We start from the raw sequence: 17,733 nt of genomic DNA, 5'->3' as shown, positions 1-17,733 counted from the left end.
GGAAACCCTGAGGTCTGGGTGGGAACCTCTCCAGGGAAGCATACCCGACCCAGAAGGGGTGGGAAACCCTGAGGTCTGGGTGGGAACCTCTCCAGAGAGCTCATTTCCCTGTCCTGCCTTTCCTTCAGTGGGTTCTGGCTTTAGGGACAAACTCAGGAAAGATGGCCTCTCCCTAAGAGATCTCTGTTTCCTGCCCTGTCATTTAGGGGAAAGTTTGGCTTTCCTTCTACTCCCATCTAAGGTGCCTACCATCTAAGCACCTGCTGTTTCCCTCAGGCTTCATCACTGTTCACAATCCACGCCGTGTCTAAAATGTTTGAGGGCCACTGTAGGGCTTTCCTTTATTTAGCCTAGAAGCTAGAGACGCCCGGGTAAAACACTTCAGTTTGTGCAAACGTAGGCTTTCCTGTTCAGCTTCCCTTCAGCCAGGAGGGCAAGGAGAGGCAGGTGCACAGGAAGCCCACTGTGTGCTCCGAAGCATGAAGCCAGCACAGTGATTGGCCCCAGATGATCCTGTCTCCATGAGCATCTCCCCATCCGTGGAGGGTCTTCCCTTAAAGTCCCAGCAGGGCCAGAAGTGGGGGAGATCAAGTCCTAGATGTGATGTCTATAGAAAGAACCACCCAGGGAGAGAAGCCAGAGCCTAACTACTTAGATCACATCTGCTCTTCATGTATGTCCTCTGAGCCTTAAGCCTGTGGACTCAAGTTCTATGGCCTTGAGGGGTAGATGCTGCCCGGACAGCCCCAGCACCAAGCCACTTCTAGCATGCTCTCTAGGATGAATTCGGGCCAGCTTCTGCTCCCCAGTGCCCCAACAGGGAAGTCCCACAAGGGGTTTTCCCCGGCAGCTCAGACCCCACGTGTTTGGTGGAGTGCAGCAAAAGAGCCAGGGGATCCCTCAGGGCCAAATGCAGATGTCTGGGAGGTACCAACCTAGAGTCTGATCTGAGCATGCCCACAAGCCAGGGAACATCCTCAGAGGCTTCAGTTGGCAATAATGGCCAGGATGCTGATGTGATTTCTAGGTCCATTTCGGAAGAGTATAAGTGGCTACAACCCATGACCAGAGGCATCTATAAGACCCTCAGATGTCTGAAGACCCCAACTTCTCCCTCTGTTCCCCACATGACTTCCTTAGTATGGAAAGCATCCATTCAGTCCATCAGGTGGGGAGCAGGAATGTTAAGTTCTTGCCGGGTACTGGAGCCACCAGGGTGACAAGGGCACTGTGGCTGGCATTGAGGAGCTAGCTTCTGAGGGACAACAGGCTATGACAGAATCTCATTGTCCCTCAGTAGGTGTTGTGATTGGAATGTACAGCTCAGGTGTAGCAGGAGTTACCCTCCTTGCAGGCTGGGGGCGTGTCACTTGGGAGCAGGTGACCCAAAGTGGAATCTTAGTGAGCAAGAGAGAGACTTGGAATGTGCCAAGCAAAAGCACAGGTACGTGTTGCTGCGTTCCTAAGGCTGAAGTAGGAAGTTTGGAAAGGGAGGAGCCAGCCCCAAAGGTCAGGCCTGGGACATGGGCTTTGTTCTAAGGAACCAGACAGGTTTTAAGTCAAGTCCAACTGGTATTAAAAGATAGCATTCTTCAGTGCCAGTGTGGAGGGTGAAAAGCCATGGCAGAAACAGTCATGGTAGAGATTCCGTGAAGTGCTGTGTTGTCTGGACTCCCTCCTCAGGTCCTGCCTCACTGCCTCTGAGGTCCCTGTGACAGGAAGCAGAGGTGCAGTGGCCACAGGGCTAAGGTTGAGTGAGGGGCTCAGATCTTTGCAGACATCTGGAAAGAGACCCTATTCCATTTGGATGTATCTGCCATCCTCTGAGAATGGACTTGCCCAAGTTACGGTACTAACTGGGAGAGTGCAGGGCAGTCTTGGTTCCTCGGGCCAGCATACAGGCAGCTCTGGGCAGGGGGAGGAACTGGAGCTTCCTTCCATGCCTTGGTGCTGTAGGGCTGGGTAGCAGGCCTTTAGACTCCACGTTTTGCTCTTGGAGCCTGGTTTCTGGGCCCCACCCAGCGTCTGGATCTAAGTGGTGGTGGGGAAGGGTGTGACCCAGGAATCTGCATTGCTAGTGTACTTCCTTGGTGAGGCAGGGTTTATGATGACCTGGGGATGGCCCCTGGACTGGACACCTCGCCCTGCTTCTCCAGGACAAATGGATCTAGGAGAGTCAGTCTAAGGCAGGCTGGACCTCCTCGATGGCCTGGCCTCCCTCCCTCCTTCAGCATCTGCCTTTTGCTTTCCCACGGCGGCGCCTCTCGTCAGCACAGGTGCGCTAATGGCGGCTGCGCCGAGTGGCTTGGAAAGATACTTCAGCAGTTTCCTTCCTGTTTCAAAATTCAGCGTTTTGTTGTTTGTTTGAGATGGAGTCTGGACACCCTAGAAGAGACTGAAGCTATGCCACCAGGCTGTGATGGGACACCATGACCACGGCAATTCTTAAAGGAAAGCTTTTAATTCGAGAGCTCACTTACAGTTTCAGGGCGTTAGTCCATGCTCATCTTGGCCGGGAGCATGGTGGCAAGCATAGCGTTGAGCAGTCATGAGAACTTTGCATCCTGATCCCCAGGTGGGGTGGGGGATGGGGCTGGAGTGGGCTTTTGAGATCTCCAAGCCAACCCCCATGACACTCTTCCTCTAACAAGGTCCTGCCCACTCTAACATGGCCACACCTCCTCTAACTAGGCCACACCCCCTAATCACTCACAGTTAACCTATGAGTCTGGGGGCTATTCTCACTCAAGCCACCATGGTGAGCAGCCCTAGAGGGAGAGGTTATGGTCTGGGCCAGGATGATCCTAAGGTACTTTATGTTCCTAGGCTGACCACTCAAAATAGCTGCCGTTTAAAGCCTTCGTTTAACATACTTCCCTCACCAGCGAGAGGGAGGGAGGAAGCAGGAGAGATGGGAGGGAGGGAAGGAAAGAGAAAGAAGGGAGAAAAGGAGGGGGGAGATGAAGAGGAATGTGGGAGTGGCAGAGAAAGGGGGACACACAGAGGGGAGCAGGAACAGAGGAAGGAGCCGATAGTGGATAGAGGGGGCTGAGGTGGGGTGGGGACAGCCCATGATATCACCCAACACTGTGCCTGTTAATCTGTCCTAACCCCAGGCTGAGGCTCGCGGCCACCATGGCAAGCCCGTGAGCTGGCCTAGCCCTGGAATATAAGTGCTTGTGGCTGACAGCCTCCCCTTTGGTTGAGGGATAAAGGCTGCTGACAAATCTGGAATATCTGAGTTTTTCCAGGGCAGGGGAAAAAATCATGTGTGTGCACACAAGCCAACTTTATCGCAAGCTTGGCAGTGGCGTGGGGTGGAAAAACTGCATGTTTGACGTGCAGATGGAGGGGCCATGGAACTGGTTCCCAGACTAATGACACATTTTTCAGGAGTACCCCTACACACACCCTTTTGTCCCTAAGTACTGTCCAGGACAGAGAAAATTTCCTTGCGAGCACAGGCATTTGGTGTCATGCTTGGTGGAAGAACAGAGCCCACGGCACACCCCTGCCAGCTCTCCTCTGAGCTCTGCTCACGCACAAAATAAGCAAATAATTTTAAAGCCATGCCTGAGAATGGACATAGTGCTTGTCCATGCCCCAGGCGGCCCCAGCCCTGGCCAGTCAGCAGCGTCTGAACACAGCAAATTCACTACAGTGCCCAGCAACTTGGAGGATGTACACAAGCTGTCGAGTCCCTTCCTGTTTCGCCCTAGCTCCGAAGGTGTTGGGATGCCTTCCATTCTCCCTAGAGCATCAGTCCATGCTTTCTCTGGGCACAGGGTCCGTGGCTTTAAAAACAAACAAAACAAAACAAAAACCATGTCTTACCAGACATTGGTTGTGAGCCTAGAACTGAGCTCTCTGCATGGGACACCAGCACCTCCCTGCATAGTGAAGGGGGTCAGAAAGATCAACAAGACCCAAGGGAGGAAGTCAAATCCCAAAGGTCACCTGGACCTCCCATTAGGATGAGGTGACAGTGGAGGTACAGATGGAGTGATGGTTGGATGACCCTGGGATGCAGGACCTGACAGTAGGACCTGACCAAGGGAGTCACAAGGGAGAGAAACCTAGATCAGGGTTCTGACTAATCCTACTGCGCCTGTGGTCAGATCAGAGCTGCAGTCACTGCCCCCTCCCACCCCAGCAGGAAGTGCAGAGGCCAATACGTAGATTAGAGTGGCCTGGAATCCAGATTGGGACCTCCGTCGGTAGTCACTAGTCACGGTAGTCACGTGATCCTGCACCTCAGGTTTCTAATCTGAAAATTTGGAACACTGGTCATTTCACATCCTACAGGTGGCTGTCACAGATCTGTTACTCTCTTGCAGCGTGCGGGGTCACCCACTCCCACTGAAAATGGCAAGCAAGACCCTCTTCCTCGTGGAGCCTGCACCTCCTGTGCAGTGTGTAGCCCAAGAAGGCAGGAAGAAGGAGGTCAAGGGCATTTCCTTCAAATGTTGTAGGGTGCACACAGTTTTACCTGCCACTGCTTTGAACCCATTTTCTGTGGTCCATGGGTATATTAATCAAAATCTCATAAAATATAGATCAATGGCCAGGCAGTGATGATGCATGCCTTTAATACTAGCACTTGGAAAGTAAAGTCAGGTAGATGTGTGTGTGTGTGTGTGTGTGTGTGTGTGTGTGTGTGTGTATGTGTGTGTGTATATATATATATGTGTGTGTATGTATATGTGTATATATATGTATACACACACACACACACACACACACACACACACACACACACACCAATAGTCAGGCATTTTGCTGGTAGAGCCTGGGAATGTTTGATTAAATTTGTGTTCACAGAGTTTGGGATGAATGTTTGGGGGCCATTGTGTCTGCTGTCCCCTTAGCCTGGAACATTGTTGCTCATGGACACAAGTTTTTCTCTAGTTAGATTTAAGTGAATCTAGGAAATGTCTTTTCTGTCTAACCCAGTGGTTCTCAACCTGTGGGTATCAACCCCCAAAGACTATTGGAAAACACAAATGTTTACATTACAATTCATAACAATGGCAAAATAACAGCTATGAAACAAAAATAATTTTTTTTTGTTTTTTGTTTGTTAAGACAGGGTTTCTCTATGTAGCCCTAGCTGTCCTGGAACTTGCTCTGTAGACCAGGCTGGCCTCGAGTTCAGAATTCAGAGATCCACCTGCCTCTGACTCCCTAGTGCTGGGATTAAAGATGTCTGTTGCCACCACCAGACACAATGAAAATAATTTTATGGTTGGGCAAACCTCACCATCTGTCTCCTAAAAATCCTGTGTTTATTTTCAAAGCACTAAAGACCTGATGCACATATTACACCTATGTGGGTTTACTGTGGGCCTCTTCCACTAAAGGCAAGCTTGATGAATATGTGTCTCTCACTGTCAGACTGTGGGTGCCTGGACAAGCACAGTGGAACTTAGAGAAATATGTGATTGAAGAAACTCCTGGAGGACTGTGGTGGTGATCAGTGACAACTGGCAGCTGCCCCCAGCTCCTCTCCAACTCTGAGCCCCATAGTGAGCTTGCACTACTGGTTCTCCTAGTATAGGGTGGTCCGTGACTTGTGAATGGAAGTGACCAGGACTTTAAAATGTCAGTGAAGATCATCAAGGCTTTCTTCATTTCCTTCTGGCACAGTGACTGGCCATATCAGATATGGTTTCTGGAATCTGCATTGCGTCCCTGACATCCTGCACAGGTCATGCAGTATGAGTGAGAACGGAGTCTCTATGGTTTGAATGCGGCAAAATATGGGGCTTATTTGTTACTGCAAGATAATTTAACTTGTCCTGACTGACAGCAATCCTATGTACAACTGTCAAGGCCAGATAAAGCCAGTGTCCCCTTCAGAAAACCAGGCCATGCCTACCCTTCCCCCTTTCTTTCCTGCTGGGGATGGGGGGCCGGGTTGAGAGATCTTCTTGAAATAACTCACGTAATAGGGGAAACAGCATGTTTTGGGACCACCTCCAAAGTGGCCCCACACACTGACCACACTCAAATTTGCCAACAATCCTCCCCCCTTGGTCAAAAATGAAAAGCTGCATGTTCTCTCTGTTGGAATGAGTCACAGCTGTGGAAAGTGACCAACTCCGAGCCAAGACAATCTGCTAAGGAGAAAAACTTCCCACTAGATACTTCAGTAGATGTAGTGAAACCTTGCAGCATGGTGGCCAAGGACAACATAAAAAATGCTGCTGCCCAAGCACCCAACACCCCAGGTGATGTTCCTCCACTGGGACTAGGGGGTGTTTTGTCTTCACTTCTTCCCTAGAGGAGCAGGGGGAGGAGAAGGGAGGAAGAGTCAGAGAGAGAGAGAAGAATAGGGAGAGGGAGAGGGGAGAGAGAGTGGGTGTTGTGTAAGGAGCGGTTCTTTTAGGGCAGGAGAGGACTGGTTGGGAAAGGCTGAGGAGGTGACTCCCACACCTACTGGGGTTGGGGGACAGCCACCACCCTACCTTGACCTCAATGTTTTCTCTCAGGGAGATGAATTGTAAGATAAACTTGATAAAGTTTTGGGTGGGTCACATGAAGTTACACTATCTCCACTTCATTTGGCTCCATACCATTTTCCCATCAGCTCTGAAAGCAGCCATCACTACTCCACCAAATCAGAGCCACAGGAAAACAAAACTAGAGTACTTTCTGTGTAGCCCAAAAGCTGGAAGGCTGCATACCTGACTGTCCCAGCTGAGAAGGCTAACACCTTACTGCTCCAGCTGAGATGGCTGCACACCTGACTGTCCCAGCTGGAAGGCTGCACACCTGACTGTCCCAGCTGGAAGGCTAACACCTTACTGCTCCAGCTGAGAAGGCTGCACACCTGACTGCCCCAGCTGAGAAGGCTGCACACCTGACTGTCCCAGCTGGAAGGCTGCACACCTGACTGTCCCAGCTGAGAAGGCTGCACACCTTACTGCTCCAGCTGAGAAAGCTGCACACCTGACTGTCCCAGCTGGAAGGCTGCACACCTGACTGCCCCAGCCAGCCTCATTCATTCACAGGCAACCCTGATGCCCACCCCCAGGAGCTTTCCCAGCCAGGGAATCAAGGTCAACCCTAAAGGGCACTTGGAGGGCCTGGGAATGGGGAGGACAGAGATGATGATCACTTGCAATTATTCATAAAATATTTCAAATGGCCTTCTAATGCTGCATTTGTTACCAGAGTCCTGTTACTTACACACCAAACTGTCACCCAGAACTCAGGATGGGCCTCTGTCCTGGATCTCACCCAGGACATGGCACCCCTGAAAGGGACAAGCTTCAAACCTTGTGGAGAAGGATGGATGACACGGAGTGGGAACAAGCCAATATTCACATGCAGTGCGGGTCCTCCAAGAACCCTGAGGGGTGCTTGCAGAAGCGCTGGAGGGGAGGAATACCATAAAGGCAGGGTGGACTACCCTTGCACATGTGCAGAGAACATGTCAAGGAATACCCCTGCTGGGTTCTCTCAGTCACAACCAACCATCCTGATCCTGGGGTATGGGACAGAGGAATCTCCTCTGGCCGCTGCCGAGGCCCTGGAGCAGCAGTTCTGAGTGGACCATCAGGACAGGCACTATGCTGGAAGTTGCTAGAAACAAAGGCCACACAGGAACTGGGGTGCAGCCAGCAAACTGACTTAACGCGCCCTCTGGGGTTGGCTGGCCTCCAAAGTTTGAAGCACCGATGTAGAGAGCAAGAGGAAGGGTGGAGGAGTGGAGTAGGGGCTACTGTGTCCCACTTTCCCCATCATCGCTCTCCCTACTTTGTAGCCCTCCAATCATTCTTTCCACTACCCAGGAACCAGTGCCCTCCGCTACCAACTCGGAAGGGAGAGGACTCTGATTACTACCCCGGAGTCGGGGGTGGGGGCGGGGGCGTGTGGAGCAAGGAAGGCTGGGAATTCCCTAGCCACTGGACTTTTAGGAATTGCCTGAAAATTATTTTCAAGGGGAGAAGCGAAAGTGAGGATTCCCCAACCAGACACTAGGGGGAGACCCATCTCTGGCCTGGAAAGAACCCTGAGAATTAAGGTGTAGAAGAATTTAGAGACAATTCCAGGTCTGGTTTCAGAATCCCCACCCACTCCATACACACACCGTTGCCTCCATTCTCCAACCTGAGGATGCTTGTCTCTTACAAAGTAGCTTAATGTGCACGAGAATCTATGCATTTTCAGCCTTGCCTGTATTTCTATGACACCCGGTACCGACTAAGTATGCGAATCATTGCTATTCAATATTGTCTAATGAATAAAAAGAAAAGCGTGTACGTGTTCGGTAAGACACTTTTTTCCCCCGAATATTTCTTTCTATCAGTGGTTTGTCGAAACAAAAAATAAATGTAGATTTTTGGGGGGATATGGTGTGTTGAGTCTGTTTCCAAAGGTTTTTTTTTTTTTTTTTTTGTGATTGCCTCTAAATTAATCAGATCAAACCTGATTTAAGGGGGAAAGTGTGAGCCTTAAGTCAGAACCATCCGCCCTGGAAAAATCAATGGCTCCTGCAGCTACAAAAACAGACCGCAGAGGGCCCAGACCCACTGTTAGCCTATGGCAGGACACAGATTCAAAAACCCAAGAGGCCTACAGCCCGCTTGTTCTCTCTCCATTGAGACGGGACTGCGGACAGACCTGTTAGTCATTACCACTACCTAATTTTCAAGACCCAATACGCTTGGTCGTTTGTTCAAGAATTAGGACTTTCAAGATGGTGTCGGCAGAATCTTAAACCAGACAGGAGCTTATGGCGCAGTCCTCGGTGCTGGTGGGAAGCGGACCTCTCCACCTCACTCCCCAACCCCCACTCAGGTGAACCTTCCACACCAGGACTAAAGCAGATGTTTAGGGGATTGGCGAGACCGCAGCGATTACACCATCAGCCAAGGAGAGATTTAATTCAGGAGGAAAGCTCCTGCCCTCCCATGGGGCACAGAGAGTTCTCACGATCACTCAGCACCAAGGATCATCCAGGATCACCAATTACCATAACACCAGTCTTCCAGGAGGGTGGCAGCCTATGTCGCAGGGGTAGGAAGGGAGAGTCAATCTTCCCACCGCCAGCTCAGAGCGTCCGCGGTGCGTCTTACTGACCCACTGCCGGGCTCCGGGGGCCTGACAGCCGCGGACCAGCTCCGGCCCCCAGGCTCTACCAAACCCTCCCCTTCCACCTGCGCCCGACCCTGCCAGGGTTTGGGCGTGGAAGACGCTAGGAGGGGACCAGGCAGGGCTAGAGGCGGGGACCCAGAAACAGGCGCTCCCCCCGCCCCGCCCCGCCCGGCGCGCTTCGCAAAGCTTCTCGGATGCTCCGATCTTCACTGCCCAGGTCGCGGAATCGCCCCTAAATCCAAGCGGCTCGGGCCCGCAGTCACGCGTGTTGCCCTTCCGGCCTCTCCGAGGGCCCCGCCCCGCCCCGCCCGCGGGTTGCGGGCCCTTTAAAGGCGCGCGCGGCCGGAGCCGCCCCTTCTGTCGGCCAAGCTCCGGAGCGGCGGCCGCCGGCGGGCCTTGACCATGGCGTCCCCTGCCATCGGACAGCGTCCCTACCCGCTTCTCCTAGACCCCGAGCCGCCGCGGTATCTGCAGAGCCTGGGTGGCACCGAGTCGCCGCCGCCCGCCCGGCCGCGGCGCTGCTTCCCCGCGACCCTGGTCCCCGCGTCCGGGGCGTCAGAGGGGCGCAGCGGCCGGAGGGCTGCCCGGGGGGACCCCGAGCCCACGCCCCGGGACTGCCGACCCGCTCGCCCTGTCCGGCCCGGTCTGCAGCAGAGACTGCGGCGGCGGCCTGGCTCGCATCGACCCCGCGACGTGCGGAGCATCTTCGAGCAGCCACAGGATCCTCGCGTCCTGACCGAGAGAGGCGAGGGGCACCGTTTCGCCGAACTGGCACTGCGGGGCGGCCCGGGATGGTGTGACCTGTGCGGACGAGAGGTGCTGCGGCAGGCGCTGCGCTGCGCTAGTGAGTGAGGGCAGGGCAGGGGAGGTGCGCGGGGTGAAGGGCTGTGAGCCTGGGAGAGGAGGCCATTGCCTTTTCTGACCAACCCAAAGTTTAGGCAGGTAACCTTTGGAGACAGCTGCTGTCCGCTGTCTCGTATCCTTTAGTGGCTGCCCACTAACCATCTGTGGTTATGCTGTACGGTTGCGCACCTTCAGACAGGTTCCAGCCTTCTCCCCGACGCCTGCAGGCAAGCTTGTTTGCAGGTTGGGATTGGTGGCTCGCCACAAGGTCATTCAGGTGTCTTCCACACACCCTCCTCTTTCTTTAGTTGTAATTTTTTTTAATTGGGTAGTGATATTGATGGCGAACTGAGTATTTGACTCTTACTTATTAGAGTTACGGGGAAATGGCTTGTTAGTCACCTCTGGCAAAAAACTCTGGTTCTTCCTCCTGGTTGGCACAGGAAGCCTGGTTAGGCTTTGAATGAAAACAGGCAGTGAGGTTGGAAGATGCCAAGGTCACTTGCACCTGATGCCCCTTCTACCTTCCACACCTAGCTCCTCCGCTTCAGTGTGTGACTGGACTGAGTCCTGCCGCCTCTTCCTTCTCCCGGGCCCCTGCACCGATCTTCCAGTCTAAAGTGACTCAGCTCCCTGCTTAGGCATCCCCAGGCCTTTCTCAATCCTGACTGAAACACTGGGCACCAGTGTAAAGAGTTTCTGAGCCAAGCTGCGCTCACTCTTTTAGGGCTTATTCATGACTCTCCCTGATAGTGAGAATGATGTATTCCTTAACTATTCCTTTAGTTCCTCCCAACCCATGTGTCTGCTGTTGCTGAGGATGCTCGTAGCCATGCGGTTATGTAGCTAATTTAAATATGCGAAGCACACAGCACAATGGCAGTCTCCAGCAATCATCTGTGGACACGGATTATGGTTGTTATCACATGTGCTGGTAACGGCTCTTCTCCTACCATAGCAGCCTGTACCTCCCTCAGACTGTATCGCTGGACAGCAGCACTAGCCCAAGCACAGTCCACAGCAGCTCCCTCTCAGCCGCTGCCAGAAGTGAGGGAAAGGGGACCGTGGATGCTGCTCTTGCCAGCATGAGCATGCCCGTTGAGGTGTCTGTTCAGGAGATAGCCGGGTGTGTAGAGTCCTGTGCCTGTGCCATGTGTGGACTGGCTGCTCTCCCTGTCAATGCTTCTGAATTCAGTGCATTACCTTCAGACTTGCTTCCAGTGTTTTCTGCCTCCATTCCTCGGTGCCGCGCAGATCCTGCTAACACTGTTCACAGGGGAAGAGGCAGCCCCTTCACTGTAATGGATTCACCTATGCTCAGATTCCAGAAGCTGCATTGTCTGTGGCGAATGCGCTTGTAATTCTTGCTCGTGTTTAGACCTTGAGGGACCGTCCATTCTACACCGAGTTTGTGGTATTCCTCTGGCTGGCAATAATGATGTGCTGGCGGGTTTCTGTGTGGGGCTCTATCTGTGAAGTATTCCATGACTAAATGAGCATCCTTGTACCACATTAGAATTGTTTATTTCCTTTGCTCAGTCCCTAAATCGTTCCCACCAGTTGGAAAATGGGGACCACAGACAAGGCCTCTGACCTGCAAACTATGGAGGTCCTTTTGCTTTCTTGGGCTCCTGTGGCCCCTGCCTGGTTGGTATTGTACCAGTCATAGATGTCTGACCACCACAGGGGCAGCAGAACCAGAGTCAAGAAGCCACAGAAAGGATCCTCTGTTTGTTGTTTTTAATATTTAACTAACCGTGAGTGTTCAGCTGGCCAGAAGCAAGTTGAGAAATTTTTGGTGTGCAGGGCAGTCTCTCTAGGCATCTGGTGTCCAGCTGACAGTCTGGTTCTCTGAGAGGGTTGGTTTTGCTTGGTTTTCATTTTGAAAAGCGCAGGTCAGAAAAGGAACTTCTAGAAGGTAATCCTGGAGCAGGGGAACTGGCAGATCAAGCATGAGGACCTGAACTTGATCCCTGGGACTCACGTGAGAAAATAAAGGCAAGCTTGGTGGCACATGCTTATAATCTCAGTGCTGGGCAGGGGGTGGAGACAGGCAGATTCCTGGGCCACGCTGGCCAACCAGTCTTGCCTGTGTGCGTACGTACACACACACACACACACACACACACACACACACACACCACACACACACACACACACACACACGCACACACACACACACCTCAAATTGGAACCAAAGTCCTGGCTTTGAATCCAAACTGCTACATAGTCTCTATGTGACCCCATGAATCTGTGTGCTGCCCTTGTTTTTCTTTAAAAAGTGGGGGTTATGATCTTATCTACCGCACCGTGTTAATGTGAGAATTCCGTGTATTAATCAGATATGTGTACGTTGATTATAAAAGTGGTTGGCAGGATGCACAATGGACATCTAATTAGATATAAATGTTACTATTATCTCCTCCCATTTTAAGAGCTTTAATGGCTAGCTGGGGCTCACTGTACCTCATAAGCCTTGAGTTCAATTTTCAAGCTTTGCTTGGTTGTTGAGTTGAAAGGGCGGGGTGGATAGTATATCTTGGAAATTCTGGTATGAAGCGTCCTCCAGAAATGACATCCCTGACTAGCGTTTCAGGTGGAAGTCAGCTGTGATTAAACCCACAATCCCGTGGCTGACACTCTCGTGTGCCTGCATTAGAGGTCTCTTTCTGAGCAGCACTTGCAATCAGCAGGGCGCCATGCCTGGTTTCCTTAAGTGGTGGTCAGAAACAAACAAACAAAAAGTCTGAGGACTGGAAAGACTGCTCGGTTATAAAGGCCTTGCCAAGCAAGCATAAAAATATGAGCTCAGATCCCCAGCCCTCATGTAAAAAGCTGCTCCCATAGTGTTTTCCTGCACGCCAGTTCTGAGGAGGCAGCTTGCTAGCTAGCCAGTTTATAGCTGTATGGATAAACTCTCAATAAGAGACCCTGCCTTAAAAATAAAATGGTGAAATCAGGGAAGAGACTCTGTGTTGACCTTTGGCTTCCAAACACACCCACAACAAATGTGTAACACAAACACACGCAAAATCAATTTCTTAGCTAGAGAAGGAAATCCAGTGGGCTTGGTACAAATGCGCACAGAGGACAACGCGGAGGCGAGAGGTCGCCGAACCCCAGTGGTTGGTTTTTGGGTGGGGCGGTGATGTTTAGACGCTAACTGACTCCAGCATTCCCAGAGAACATTCAGCAGCAGATAACCTGGGAATTTCTCCAGCTGCTTCTTGCCCTTTCTTGTGTAGAAGGCATGTAAAGATGGCCTCCTGCCATTTGTCTTGCTTGAGTGGGTGTGTGAACCATCCTGGGCCAGGGAATGGGCTAGAGTTTGGAGAAACTAAGTCTGATGCTCAGCCAGGGAGGAAAGACTTCAGGTGCAAGCTGTTGATGCATGGGTACCCCAGATTGGCTCCTCTGAAGGGGCAGTTATTCCGAGCCAGGAGTACAAAGTGATTGGAATGATGGGGGTCTCCCTGGAGCTCAGGTCCCTAATGCCCCCTGTGATAGACTTTTATTACAGTGTGAGAATCTCGCTCTTGCTGCCAGATTCCTAGGGAGGAGCTCCGTGACTTTATTCTTGAGAGCTGTCTCGAGGGTGCTTATTCCTCTCGTTCCTCTTGCTGTGTTAATGGCTGGGCTTAACTAGATCCTCTATGGGATTGGAGCTGCTCAGGTGGCAGCTCATGGATTCCTTTAGGAGTTCTTTGCAAGAAGATTTTCAGGACCCTGGCCTTTGCCACTTCCACCCCATCCCCACCCTGCTGTGACAGACAAAGGTCTTCATAGAGAGCATCTTGGCCAGTGCCCTTTGTTGTGCTGGTGGTCCCTGTGTTTACTCTGGGCACTTGGGGGATGTTTGCCCAGGGCACTGTGCAGTGCTGGAGTACGTAGCTTGTGTTTTCCTTAGCTTAGACCCATATTTTGTTTGGGAAGCTGAGAAAATTAGGCGCTAAAATTGTGTTTGTTGTCAAAGATGACAAGGAAACACCCAGTTTTCTCTCCTGGTTCTGATTAAAGTCTTCTTAGGGAAGGCCTTTTTGGAGTGTATGTTAAAAGACAGGGAAAGGGCAAGGATAGTACTCTGCACCCTCCAGTCCTGCATCCCTAGTTTTCCTTTCTTCCCTTCCCATTTTCTCAAAAGCTGAAAGTGAAGGGATTAAATGTGGGCTGGTTCCAACCAACCCCCATTCATCAGAGCATGAAATTTTACGATTATGGAGTATGGGGGCTTGAATTCCAGGTATAGTCAAAAATGATTAATGCCACTTGTCTACGGCCTAATTAGACTTGGTAATGAGTGTGTGCGTTCGTCTGCCGAAGCTGGGAGTTATTAGATGGCAGGGAATTGATGAGGTCTGAGGCTGGGATCCTTCCCTTTCTCCAAGCTCACTCTTGAATCAGCCAGTGCCAAGCTTGGCAGGTTAGCCCTGAGTGACAGGGAAAACAGCCTCAGCCAGCCCGAAGGCTTGTGCCCGGCTGGCAGAGTGAATCCTATTCCTGGGAGTCTGGTCAGGCTCGGGCCGGGCCAGCCGAGGTCTGGGCATACACACAGGACAGACAGTTCACCGTGTCTGCAGAGCCTCTGCTCTGAAGAGCCTCATTTCCTTGCTTGCTGCCATATTCATCCTCAAAATAACCTCATGAGGCTGGAATGTGGGATGCCTCTGCCAAGCACTCACCTGCCTGGGGCTTTCTTGGCCAGCCTGCTAGCTGGGACCTCTCAGGTAGAGCTACTTGTGACAGCCCTGCAAGGCTTTTAGGCCATCTTAGGCCCTCAACACGTTTCCTCACTTTGGACCCAGAGCCTAGCATCTCTACCATAGGCAGCCACCAGGCATGGCTAGGTGGCATGTGTGTCCTACCCTCTCCCAGGGATCTCTCTGCCTCGCCATACTCACCCCTCGGTTTCCTGTAGAGGGTGGCTGCTTGCCTCTCTTGCCCTGCCTGGGGTATTATTAAGGCTGGTCATGGACCTATAAACATCTCAAGCCCTTCCTGTCCGCATTCCAGGGATGGCAGGGCGAGGGTTCTATAGAGGGCGAGTAGTTGTGGGTGCTCGAGGCATGTAAACACCCTGGTCTTCCTGCTCCTGTTCCTGGCTTTAGTCAGTGCCAGGCGCCTCTTCCCAGCTGACAGATCCTGGTCTGCGAGGCTGCAGGCAGCCTCTGCCCTCCCAGATGCGTGGTCTTGCTGGGGCCTCTGCTGTCTGGAGCCACCCACCCCTCCCACAGGGTTCTGTTCCAGCTCTCCCATAGTGGGTCAGGAAGTGTTGGCAGCAGCTGACTCTGCAGAGGCTAGCCCTGACTGCGGAGATGGTTTTATATTTAGTCATATTCGGGTTTTTTCCAGGCGTGCTGGCAAGCTTCTCTCCCCATGTTCTCAGTAGGAGCATGGTTTAAGAGGGGTGTGCAGAGCCAGACTTGAGACTTTGGGGAGAGGAGGAGGAGGCAAGGCTATGACGTCAGGCTCGGCACAGGCAGCTTTCCCCGGGGGCACTGGTTTGGTGAAAGAAATTCTGTGCTGGGAATAGTCCTGTGTGCCTTGCCCCAAGGTCAAGGGTATCTTATCTCAGACCTGTGCCAGCCAGCGATAGGTGGGTCTTCTCTGAACACACAGTATGCTGAGGGGACATGGGCAGGGCCTGCTGGACTTCACGACCTGATCGTGGTGTGTTCATTGGCAGAAGTGGCCAACATGTCTGTGCTGGGCCTGTTCTAGCCTGCTCGCAGTTCCTGGGGTAAAATGAGTCCATGAGATACACTGGGAAATCTGAAGTTGTATCTTTTTGCACTTTAGTGGGGAAAGAAGAAAGTGCATTGAGGTGCCTCTCGGGTCCACGGCACGTACTCAACGTGGACTGATGGGTCCTGGCTGAGAGGCCTGGGTGACCGCTGGAGGTTGAAGAGTCACGTGTTGTCTTCAGGATACTCCCACTATACCCACTGTCTGACTACAGTCAAGGACATGAGGTGGCCCGAGGTGGCATTCCACAGAGGGCTTGTCAGAGGGTGACGGTCGACGTTTAGACTGCTCATTCCCGTGCGACACAGGACACGTAGGTGGTGGCTAAGTATGACACTCACCTGTGAACACAAGAGACTAGGCCGTATTTGCTCTCTGGTAGAAGACCTCTGTGCCACCTCTGCCACCCGCAACTCTCTGTTTGCTGAATGGACACATCTCCAGGTCTCCAGTGGCTATTGTTAGGGGAAATTGAAAGCTTGGAGCTGGAGAGACAGTTCTGCATGTAAAGGGTTTGCCCTGCAAGCATGGTGATCAGAGTTGATACCTAGAACCTTCATAAAAAGTCGAGCATGGGAGCACACATTTGTGGGGTTTTCCCAAGATTTATTTATTTATGTATTTGATGTACACCAATGCTCTGTCTTCATACACACCAGAAGAGAACATCAGATCCCATTACAGATGGTTGTGAGCCACCATATGGTTGCTGGGAATTGAACTCAGGACCTCTGGAAGAGAGGCTCATGCTCTTAACTGCTGAGCCATCTCCCTCGCCCCCAGGTGACACACATTTGTAATCCCAGCACTGTGGGGGACAGAGAAAGGCAGACTCCTGGAGATGGCTGGCCAGTTAGCCAAGCCTGATTAGTGAACCCCAGGACCTGGTGAGAGACCCTGCCTCAAAAAACAAGTCGATGACTCCTAGGAATGATGCCCAAAGTTGTTCTTTGGCTTCTACGTGCCCCTGTGTACACAGAAACATGGACACGCATCTATATGTACACACACAAACACACACGTGAAGAAAAGGAAATGAAAACTGATCTTACATGGACCTTGATGACACAGGTTCATAAAAGGCAGGTCTAAGAGCAGAGCAGTGTTGTTTGTGGTTTTTAAAACATTCTTGGGAAGGGTTAGGGAGACCGCTTGCCGATCATGTGCAGTTAGATGGATTCTCATCACTGCGATGGCGACACCGCAGTGCATACCTAGACACCAAGAGCCCCACGAAAGGACTGCTTAGCTCCGTGCAGGATTGTCTGATGCATGCCTGCCCGGGGACAATGTCGTCACTGAGTTTGCTGAGCTGTGTTGTGATTCATTCTGTGACCCTATGAAAATGGAAGCACTCTCCTGTCATAGAGAGAATGGCCGAGAAGTCCAGAGTGGAGAAGACTTGAACCGCATCTGGCTGTGTCTGAAGCATTTTCATGTTCATCCTATGTTGGGGCCTGTGCTCTGCTGTGAGGTGGGCAGGACTGACTTAACCGTGGCTGTCACAGATGTATGTACAGACATCCCAGTCTGGAAAGTCGAGTGGCTTCTATGGCATGATCCAGAATCTAACACAGCATTCTGCCTTCTGAACTAGCATCAGTGGGCACTAAAGGTTCTTAAGTCTGTGTCAATGAGTGTTGAAATGTACAAAACACTATTGCTAGTAATAGCTAAGGGGTTAAGAAATAACGAGGGTGAACCATGTGCAAGCTGCAATTTCCATCAGCGCCAGGGTAGTTGAGAATTGTACAGTCTGTCTTCCTGTTCAGTTCTTAAGATGGTCTTTATCATGTGCAAATCACAAGATTGTTAAATACCAGAGTAGAAGAAACGAGTACCTTCCACTCTTAGCACACCTGTGGCGATAGGTGTGCGTGTGGGTGAGTATGGACACACATAGGCGTGTGCATGGGTTGGCATAGACACACATAGGCGTGTGCATGGGGTGGGTATGGACACACATAGGCGTGTGCATGGGGTGGGTATGGACACACATAGGTGTGTGCATGGGGAGGTATGGACACACATAGGCGTGTGCATGGG

The 17,733-nt window shown here is 51.8% G+C and overlaps 1 protein-coding gene across 2 annotated transcripts in view; it reads left to right on the top strand.

The window, feature by feature from the left end:
- Window positions 1-9,278: 9,278 nt before the first annotated feature.
- Rassf5 (Ras association domain family member 5) overlaps window positions 9,279-17,733 on the top strand; it is a 65,900-nt gene continuing 57,445 nt past the window's right edge. Inside the window, exon 1 of one of the 2 annotated variants that reach the window (XM_026779608.1) lies at window positions 9,279-9,946. In XM_026779608.1, coding sequence (XP_026635409.1) covers window positions 9,505-9,946 — 442 coding nt within the window. In that variant the 5' untranslated portion in view covers window positions 9,279-9,504. The remainder of the gene's footprint in view (window positions 9,947-17,733) is intronic. The other variant, XM_005348321.2, reaches the window with a different exon arrangement.

This window comes from Microtus ochrogaster, chromosome 6 (genome assembly GCF_000317375.1).
Source record: "Microtus ochrogaster isolate Prairie Vole_2 chromosome 6, MicOch1.0, whole genome shotgun sequence".
NCBI lineage: Eukaryota > Metazoa > Chordata > Mammalia > Rodentia > Cricetidae > Microtus > Microtus ochrogaster.
The sequence above is the reverse complement of the archived record's forward strand: the minus strand, read 5'-3'. Positions and strand labels throughout refer to the sequence as shown.